Below are 10,896 nucleotides of genomic sequence, written 5' to 3'. Positions count from 1 at the left end.
AAGAAAGCATTGTATTTGCTGTTGGAAAACACTGGTAAGATGAAACAATTCCCGCGATGTGATGACAACACAGGTCCCAGTATTCTCCCACACACCGCTAGAGCAAGACCCCTTCCTTAAAGCGCACAGATGTTATTGTGGTTTGAGGGAGGAGGGTCGACTGATTGCAAATTGGTGTTGCCGGTAGGTTTTTTTTAATGTTATGCGTCGGCAAATCTAGATGCACAACAGACATTTGAACTATTGAAATAGTTTATCCCACTAAAGCAATCGTTTCCCACCTCTGTGTAGGATGGAACTGCAGATGCTGGTTTCAACCGAAGATAGACACACCATGCTGGAGTAACTCAGCGGGACAGGTAGTCTCTGTGGAGGGAGGTTTTGAGGTCGGGATCCTCCACTCTGTAGCAGAATCCCGACCAGTCCGAAGAATGGTCTTGGCCCATAATGTCGCCTGTCTATTCGCTTTCCAGATGCTGCCTGACCTGCCGAGTTTCCCCCAGCACTTTGTGTTTTGATTAATGTTCCAACATCTGCTGTTTCACGTGTCCGCATTTTATTGTTTTTTAACACACTCTCCTGATTCAGAACACTGGGTGTAAAAGCAAGTGTGATTAGCGTAACCTTATAACCTGTGAAAACATTCGTGGTTTCTGCAAAACAATCCTCACGCGTTTGTTACATTCAGATTCAGTAAATGATTTCAATAGTTTAAAAAACAAAATAAAGAACGTGCTTCCACTGCAGGTGATAAGGAATATTACCAGAAGCCACGTTAATGGCAACATACATGTGCACGGGGGCACAATGTTACCTCGCGTAAAGATCGTGAAATCCAAGAGGTTTCAGTTGCAGTTTACGCCTTTAGTTTTGAATGCAATCCGACCAGGGGAGGTGGGAAGAGTTACGGGTTCCCCGCTGTTTGCCAATGTGCATATCAATTGGGAACAAGAGGGCTGGAGGTGCACAGTCCCTAAACTCACCACAGTGAGTCCGCATCTGGAGCGGGTCCAGGGATACAACTGCCCTTTAATTAACAATCGGATTTATAACCGCGACCACTTTCCTAGAGAACAAGCCCCCCGGCAATGCCCCCCCCCCCCCCCCCCCCCCCCCCCCCCAAATACCACGCTGGTGGCGATATGATGTAGACCCGCCGTTCAGAAGAAGTTGTCATTTCGGCGCTTCATGCTGGAAACTATGGGCTTAGACATCGCGCCGGCCCTTCTGTTCAACAGCTGCAGCTCAGCTGTGTGGAGCCCGCATCCTGGTGTCTGAGCCGTCTTGAAATTATTCTGCTTTCGTGGGATGCTTGTTGTTCACAGATTGTCGGAATTCTCGGGGTATGCAGAAGAGCAGGAATATGGGCGCCAACCACTCCCATAAAACGCCAGTCTTTGACGAAAACGAAGATGGTAAGTTCTCATTGTATTGTACAATATTCGCAGTTCTTTGCAATTCAATCCCTGCTCCTTTCATTCGAACCACTTCTGCCGTACATTGCTTTGGCCGCTGGAGGTATCGGACTCTTACAAGGCGTGGAAATAAAGAAAGGTAATTTGTCCTCGTATTGTAGATTTCTCTTAATGTATTAAAGGGCAGTTCTTTCATTGAAAATGACGCGCACTGTTTTAGGATCGTACTTCTTAAAAATACTACATTTCAGCTTTTTAATACAATTGTAATATAACTAATTCGCGGTGTAGAATCCACAATACGTTAACTTAACATAAGTTGACCATAAATATATATTTTTTAGGAACAACTCCTATGAAATATGATTTCACAAATTATTCAATCCACAAGTGGCAATGCATCACCCAATCTCCTTTTTGATTCAGAACCTACGCCAACTTGATGAGGGGTAGTTAACCGGTTCTGATGAACCACTTTTTAAAATAGACGTTTGATATGCAGCAAATTTATGTCCCACGGTATGGTTTTGATTGTTTTGCTTCTACAGTATAACTGGCAAAACATATTCACGGAACTTATTAAGATGTTCCGGGCAGTAATCACACCGTTGCATTTAAAATCCTCATGGAACAGCTAATGAGGATTTCAGTTCCGTTCTATCGACGTAGGTGGTGTATGGATTGTATCCCCCAGGCAACTACGCTCAGACCGGCCAATTTGCGAGCTGTGAGCACCTCGTGGAACTGTTTGTTTAAGATAGATGACTTAATTGCTGTACGTTCACCCTCTGAACACAACTGGACAATGTTTGACAATAAAATGTCAATGTTGAAACAAGGAACTGCAGATGCTGGTTCAAAAAGAAAGACACTAAGTGCTGGAGGAACTCGGCGTGTCAGGCAGCATCTCTGGAGAACATGGATAGGTGACGATTCGGGTCCAGACCCGGAGATGCTGCCTGACCCGCTGAGTTACTCCAGCACTTTGTGTGTTATGATGTCAATATTGCTACGTGTTACCTGTAGAGTTTAGATTTTTAATCTCCTTTATTCGATTTTGACCGGCAAAGTTCAGGCTTCAAATAGGTAACTCGTCAATCTTATCAGATTTACTTTACAGACTTTAACACGGTATACTGGTCATATTATCATACCACACTCTCCAATGTTGTTTATGAAGACTGATATTTAAATCGAATTAACTTTTGATTGATGGCATGAAGATTTCTGTTTTGACTAGTTTCACCAGTAAGTTAACATTTTGTGCTGTAGTGCACTGATCTCTTTCATGGGTAGACGACCCACCTAGGTTGTAGTCAAAGGTAGACAAAAATGCTGGAGAAACACTGCGGGTGAGGCAGCATTTATGGAGCGAAGGAATAGGTGATGTTTCGGGTCGAGACCCTGCTTCAGACTGAGTCAAGTACATTTTAAATGTATGCAGTAATCATCCCAACGCACTTCAAGAACTGTACTAATGTAATTGGTAATGATAAATAGATACCAGTGATAACCTGGTTCTTATTTAAAGTCTATCAAAATGATGCTCTTTGAGAAATTAGAAATTATTGTTTATTTTAGGGAGAAAGTCACAATAAACATTTTCGGAATGGAATTCAATTTATTTTATCATTGTGCTTAATTACATCCATGAAAGAATACTTTTAAAGCAAAACCCCAAGTGGCTTTTATTGTGAACATCATTGTAAGTATTTTTTTTCTAAATGACTCAGTGCTGTTATAAATTTAAAAGAGAAATACATTTAGCTTAACAATAATTTTTGGCATAGGCACTGATTTTGATTAATGATGAAATAGTTTGTGACCACTGGAATGCAAACACAATTTGCAAGCTATTTTTAGATAGACTGGGAGTCTCATTTGAGCCGGGAGCACCATATTTAACAGAGAAATAACAGCAGAGCAAAAGAATATCAGGGGACTACCCAAAAATAAAATAATGGTCCATGTAGCATAATTACATGTATGCTGAGAGGCGATGAAACAGTAAGCACAGGCTCCAGTTGGTGGCCATTTGTTTTTTGAACGATGGCACATTAGAATCCTGCAAGACCCTTTGCACATGTACTTGCCTTTCTGATTTAATTTTTGACCGTTCTTTTAACAGGCATCCTATATTCTAGGCAAAAATAGATTGAGGTGGGTTGAGGGAGGGAGTGTGGGGGGGGGGGGGGGGGGTGGGGGGGTGAAAGGGGTGAGTGAAGAATAGGAAGACAACTTGCATTGTTCTAGTGCTGTTTATGAATTTTGGACCTCTCAAGTGGTTTGTGACCAATCAAGCACTTTTTGATTCAGACTCACTGTTGCATTAAGGGATATGCAGCATAGTCTAAAAGGAGCAGGCTCTGATGAGAAGCCATTGGTCTGAAATATTATCCAACATAGATGTTGTCTGACCTGCTGGGTTTTTCTATTTTATGTTATGATTTCAGAATTCATGCAATATTTGTGTGTTTTATGAGCAGATAACAGTTGAGGTGATCTTATCCGAGGACTACTTATTAGTCAGAGGCCAGGAAGGTCTTCTTTGCTCTTCTTGTGAGCTTCCCCATGAGATCTAATGAGAAGGTATGCGAGATTCTTGTTTAACTCCATAGTACATGATGTGTGTCTAATGTGGCCAGGACATTGGTTTATCCTGCCTGCTTCAGTGAGATAATAAACCCCTTTAGTCACCGGTGTGGCAGTGGCGCAGCAGTAGAGCTGCTGCCTGACAGTGCCAGAGACCTGAGTTTGATCCTGACTATGGGTGCTGTCTATACGGAGTTTGTACGCTCTCCCTGTGACCGCGTGAATTTTTTCTGGGTGCTCTGATTTCCTCCCACATTCCAAACACATGCAGGTTTAAAAAAAAAAATAATTATTAATCAAAAAATGTATTCAATTATTAAAAATTAATATTTACACTACAACAAAACAAACCAGAACCCACCACCATAATAAAATACTAACAAATAAACTACTATACAACTATGTTACAATCCTTATTGAGGATGCATTCAACCCCCTGCGGTGCCCAGCGGTCCCGGAAATCCCCCAGGGTGCCCGTGGACAGGGCGTAGTCCTTTTCTAACCCCACCCGGGTGCGGACGTACCCCCGGAAAAGGGGCAAGCAGCCGGCTCGGGCAGAGCCCTCTTCCGCCTAGCGCCATGACTCGCGGATCGCCAGCTTGGCCATGCCTAGGAGCAACCCAACCAGGACATATTCAGCCCAAGACACGCAGGTTTGTAGGTTAATTGACTTTTGAAAATTGTCACTAGCATGCAGAATAGAACTAGTGTACGGGGGATCATTGGTCGATGTAGAACAGGTGGGCCAAAGGGCCCGTGCCCACTCTGTATCTTTAAACTAAACTAAACTAAACCAGTCCACCATTTGATCTGTTCAGGGGTTGCAACCGGATGCCCAAAGTTGTCTCCGTATTCCTTTAAGCCCCAGACAGTATACGGTGTGGGACCTTTCCACCACCTCCAGAAATGCCTTAACAGCCAAGTCAGATGGTGGCTAATCCATCAGACCCGCCATATAAAACAAATCTCTTTGGTGTCTCTGACATAAGCATTCAAAAACAATCCAAATATATACAGCGGTAGAGTTGCTGCCTTACAGCGCCAGAGACCCGGGTTCGGTCCTGACTCCAGGTGCTGTCTGTATGGAGTTTGCACATTCTCCCTGTGACCACGTGGGTTTTCTCCGGGTACTCTACTTTCCACCCACATTCCAAAGACATGCAGGTTTGTAGGTTAATTGGCTTATGTAAATTACCCCTAGTGTGTAGGATGCAAAACTGGGATAAGAAAGAACTAGTCCACAGTTGTTTGTTGGTCAGAACAGACTTGATGGGCCAATGGGCTTGTTTCCATGCTGTATCTCGAAACTAAACTAAATATTAAAAAATAATTATATTAAATTATAAAAAAACGTTTTCCAAATTTAAAACGTTTGAATATATTTTTATGAACTAAAAGTAATTAAATGACTAAACATTAGAAGCACAAAAAACTTAAATGCACTTATTTTTTTTCAGTTCTTTTAAGTAAATATAAATCACCTGAAAGTTTCTGATCTCCCCTGGAGTTGTTTATCTGCATTGAAGTCATTGAAGCTTCAGTAATTCTGCCCAGCACACGTTTAGTTGGCAGATTTCCTGGTGTTATTGCTGGGGAAACTGCAGGAAGTTGGTGCTCTCTTGCCGCAGTCCATGAGGAGCCCAGTGTCGAAGAGCAGTCAGAAGTGGCAAGGTGACGTTCCTACAAGAAGCTCAGCACCTTGTGATGTTGAATGTCAATTTGGCCTGCCTCACAAAAGTGCTGAGCACTGTTGTTCCAACATCCAACAGCACAGAACTCTCTCGCTCCTTCCACCCCTGTTCTACAGTGAAGCACCAGCCTAGATTTCATGTTGCAGGATCTCGAATGACACAACCTTCCAGCTTAGAGGCAGGAATGGTGTCATTGAGCCATGCCTATTATTTTTTTTGTTTATAAAATGGTATCTAAAGTCAGCCGAGGTAGACCATAGAAACATAGACACATAGAAAATAGGTGCAGGAGTAGGCCATTCGGCCCTTCGAGCCTGCACCGCCATTCAATATGATCATGGCTGATCATCCAACTCAGTATCCCATACTTGCCTTCTCTCCATACCCCCTGATCCCTTTAGCCACCAGGGCCACATCTAACTCCCTCTTAAATATAGCCAATGAACTGGTCTCAACTACCTTCTGTGGCAGAGAATTCCACAGATTCACCACTCTCTGTGTAAAAAATGATTTTCTCATCTCGGTCCTAAAGGACTTCCCTCTTATCCTTAAACTGTGACCCCTTGTTCTGGACTTCCCCAACATCGGGAATAATCTTCCTGCATCTAGCCTGTCCAACCCCTTAAGAATTTTGTAAGTTTCTATAAGATCCCCCCTCAATCTTCTAAATTCTAGCGAGTACAAGCCGAGTCTACCAGCGACAATTTACTTGGCAAGAATAGAGAAGTGTATGTTGGGATTGTTCCTGTGTTATTTTTTGCTGGTTATAAGGCAGCCTAAATGATGCAACTTAAAGGAATCACTGGAACTTGCACTAAATATGTCACATTTTTTCCAACGCTGGGAAACAGCATTCAGCTTTGGACAATCCTCTGGTCAAATATCTGTATATTCTTACCTAGCTTCCAAACCCACGTTGCTGGGTAGTTTATGTAACCCCAAAGCCATGAGCAGTGAGTACCCTGCAGCTTGTAAATAAATACTGCAGCTAAAAATCATTTGAAGCTCCTAATGGTGGTCTTGAATTCTTGCCAATCAGAATGTCACTGATACAACTATGGGGGTCAAACTGTGAACCTCTCTCGTCTTCAGGGGTAATTGAATTATTTTAAAAATATCTATTATCTGAATGGTGGCCGATTAGGAAAAGGGGAGATGCAACGAGACCTGGGTGTCATGGTACACCAGTCATTGAAAGTAGGCATGCAGGTGCAGCAGGCAGTGAAGAAAGCGAATGGTATGTTAGCATTCATAGCAAAAGGATTTGAGTATAGGAGCAGGGAGGATCTACTGCAGTTGTACAGGGCCTTGGTGAGACCACACCGGGAGTATTGCATACAGTTTTGGTCTCCTAATCTGAGGAAAGGCATTCTTGCCATAGAGGGAGTACAGAGAAGGTTCACCAGACTGATTCCTGGGATGGCAAGTCTTTCATATGAAGAAAGACTGGATAGACTCGGCTTGTACTCGCTAGAATTTAGAAGATTGAGGGGGATCTTATAGAAACTTACAAAATTCTTAAGAGGTTGGACAGGCTAGATGCAAGAAGATTGGTCCCAATGTTGGGGAAGATTCGAGAACAAGGGGTCACAGTTTAAGGATAAGGGAGAAGTCTTTTAGGACCGAGATAAGAAAAAAAAATTCACACAGAGAGTGATGAATCTGTGGAATGATCTGCCACAGAAAGTAGTTGAGGCCAGTTCATTGGCTATATTTAATAGGGAGTTAGATGTGGCCCATGTGGCTAAAGGGATCAGGAGGTATGGAGAGAAAGCAGGTGCAGGGTACTGATTTGGATGATCAGCCATGATCATATTCAATGGCGGTGCAGGCACGAAGGGCCGAATGGCCTACTCCTGCACCTATTTTCTATGTTTCTATGTTTCTATGTCCATTAGACAAGACATTATCACCGAAATGTACAACTCTCACTTTTAAGTGCTTACTTTCTATTTCTGTATGTCTTCTTGGTAACACTTGTCCCATGGATTGGAAAGGTTTAGAAGGATATGGGTGGGCGGGACTAGTGTAGATGGGACATCTTGGTCAGCATGGGTAAGTTGGGCCGAAGGACATGTTTCCATGCTGTGCGACTCTATGACTCTAAAACTATTTGTATCCATCTGTTTGCAGCAAAAATGTACACAAAAGAGAAACTGAGTTAAATGCCCAGTTCAGATGATTTTTTTCTTATGTAGATGAGTTGACTATAAATAAGGCCCAGATGGATCAGTGGTTTATAACTCAGCAGATGTAATAAGCAGAGACATTTCGTGTACTCAAATCAAATAATTGCAGCGAAAAGCATCTGGGAATCACTTTAGCTGCATCACTGAGTATTTTGCTATTGACAGATATAAACACTGCAAGTGGACAGTCACTGTTAGGAAAGAAAGAAGCATTCATATTTGGCATTACAATGGATAAGACATGATTGCACTTGAACAAGATCGATGCTTTGCCCTGCTGGACAACTTGAGCAGGTATCTGTATTTCTAATAGGGGGTAGAAGGTGCTTATAATGGAGAAAGTCACCAAAAATTGCTTATTTGTCCATAATCACTATTTCTAAACTCTTCAATCATCATCAGGAAATGTACTGTCATCTCTGACCTTTACTGCACTATTCTTATTGTAATGTTTTTAATCCTTAATGATAAGTTTGCATTATTATGACCTTTATACTTTTCATTTTATATTTTACTCAGTGAGTATCAAACTCATCAGCGAGCCAGAAAATGTGCCAGTAATGCGGCTTTTACACGGGGCGACTTGACGCAAGAGTTAACCAGAGTTCAACATCGTGGGAACCTCGTGCGATAACAGTGCGGCATTCGTGGACCACCGTGGACCACCGTAGCGCTAACGGCAGGTCATCGTGTAACTTGGTCACTCGGGAGAAAATTCAAGAAAATTGGAATTTCTCCAAGAGTGACTTGTACACTTGTGGTTGAGTATTGCAACATTATATGAACGTAGTGGCCAGTGCGATATCCGTGCGATATCCGTAATAACTCTTGCGGGTACCGTGGGAACTCCTGCGAACGGTGAACCCGGAAGCTGGACAGAGGGGACAGAAGGTGATTAAAAAAGGTGGTCTCAAAAGGACACATGGGAACATGTGTCCTTCGAGGACGTCCCACCTAATTGTCATTGTTGGATAATCTTTTTAACAGGAACACTTGCAGAGATGGCTCCCAGAAAATCTCAAAGGAAGGGGGAAAAGCGGGTCAGAGATGTTTTTGCCATGCAGGAGAATGAGGAGGAGACGCAGCAAGAGAGACAGGTGGAGAGGCAACAGGAGATGCCACAGATAACACTGCCTGTGGGCTCCTTGGAGCAGGGAGAGGGTGAGCAAGGTGCAATTCAGATTGCCTCCCCAGTAGCCGTTGTAGGAATAGCCTCTACAGACGCTTATGTAAAGGGAAGATGGCAGAAGGTAAAGCCATATAACTTCACCAGGGAACAAGAGGGGGAACTTGTAGAATGGTTCCAATTTAACGAGATTCTGTACGATAAATCCAGAGAGGATTATAGAAACAGGGAGAGGAAAAGGAACCTGCTGGAGACGAAGGCTGCCGAGTTTCCCGAGTGCTCATGTGAGTTTATATAACGATATATAAGTTCATCAAGAGGAGAACCATTTAATGTTATCCAAGATTTTAAAACATACATTGCTATTGATGTAAAAGTTCTGTGTTTGCAGTAAACTTAAACTTCTCTTATAAGTCTGTCTGTCTGCCCTGCAGCTGCAAAGTAAAAAAGTCGCAGACAGCTTTTACACCCTCTGTGTTTGAAGTTTAAAGAGCCATAAAAAGAATTATGCATGAGGGCAGGCAATTCTCACTTGTAATGCTTGCCTTTAAAAAGGCCATCTGTATTTACCAACTTGTGCTCAGGTATCCAAGAAGCACAAGAAATAGCACATTAAATGCGGAGGGCAGGCTCTATTTACTGTTCAGAACTTTTAATATAACGGAATACATCCAATGCTTGAAGTTCTATTTAATTCCACCACTCTACTGTAATGCAGATGACCAACTCATGCAATGGTTCACTAATCAGAGGACCGTCTATGGAAAGGTCACCGCACTTGGGACCAAAACAGGGTCAGCTGTCAGTCTTCTTCAGCAGAGGTCCCAAATTATTCTTTAACTCATTAAAGAGCTCGGGTGAAATTCTGACAAAGTTTTTGAATGCACTTGTATCCTCTTCGCACAGCACATTAAGCAGTTGCTCATATTGTCCAAATTGAGCTCTCCGTTGAAAGATGGGCTTCACCCAGTGAGACTTCCTCTTAATTCTCTTTTTAATTAATTTCTCCCTTCTGCCTTCAAGCAAACGTTTTCGATGCACATAGTGGGCAGCTGCATGCAGCGCGACAATGAAAAAAACCAACATCCTGTACTCGAAATTATTTCGTAAAGGCATGTCTCCAAATGAGCCGATTCAACCAAGGGAGGATATATATAGTGTGTGAAAAAAAAAGTTACATCATTTGTGTCACGTGTAGTTCACGATGTTCATTCAAGATTTAACGCGACTGCTCGGGAAACGGCCAAGTAACTCGCACGAATAACATAAATGCCGAGTACCGTGGGAACTCTTTATCTACTGCCGTTATATCGTGCGAGACTCGTGCTGGACCACGACCTCTTCACTCTGGTGACATCTTGCGTCAACTCGCCCCGTGAAAAGGGGGTTTAAAGCATCGCTTCTGTACTTTTTATTTATTGGAGTAAACTCGATGTAGAGCAATATTTTATTGTTTTACACCCTGTACACTCCAATAAATATCACTCAGTAAAAGCATGAAGATATTTGAAATTAAAATCAAATTGTTACATTATTATCTGCATGCAAATATATTATTTCCTGTGATTATTTATGCTCAGAGCTTAATTTTATTAGATAATTAAAGCAACATTGCAAACAGCCTGCCTCAGAAATTCGTCTACTTGAAAGTGGCATTTTCATACCCAAGCTGTTTCAGTTATGTTATTGCCTGAAACAAATCAGATATAATTACTCAACATAATTGAATCAGTTCAAGCTGAGCGCCATGTGAAGGTTTTCCTCCATGGCAAACATGAAGAAAAATTGAAAAGCGCTCGTGGTTTTTATGGAGCTATAGGAGTGTCTCTGTATTCTTTCTCTTGACAGTTGAATGATCTAGGTGAATGCTTTCTGAATGCGAA

General features: G+C 42.3%; 1 protein-coding gene across 1 annotated transcript in view; it reads left to right on the top strand.

Moving 5' to 3' along the window:
* The first annotated feature begins 341 nt into the window (after positions 1–341).
* Positions 342–10,896, top strand: part of stk32b (serine/threonine kinase 32B) — a 278,391-nt gene continuing 267,836 nt past the window's right edge. Inside the window, exons 1-2 of the mRNA XM_033021253.1 lie at positions 342–693; positions 1,326–1,415. Of these exons, the coding sequence (XP_032877144.1) occupies positions 1,346–1,415 (70 nt within the window). The 5' untranslated portion in view covers positions 342–693; positions 1,326–1,345. The remainder of the gene's footprint in view (positions 694–1,325; positions 1,416–10,896) is intronic.

This window comes from Amblyraja radiata, chromosome 1 (assembly GCF_010909765.2).
Source record: "Amblyraja radiata isolate CabotCenter1 chromosome 1, sAmbRad1.1.pri, whole genome shotgun sequence".
NCBI lineage: Eukaryota > Metazoa > Chordata > Chondrichthyes > Rajiformes > Rajidae > Amblyraja > Amblyraja radiata.
Note: the sequence above shows the minus strand (reverse complement) of the source record. Positions and strands in the feature narration are given on the sequence as shown.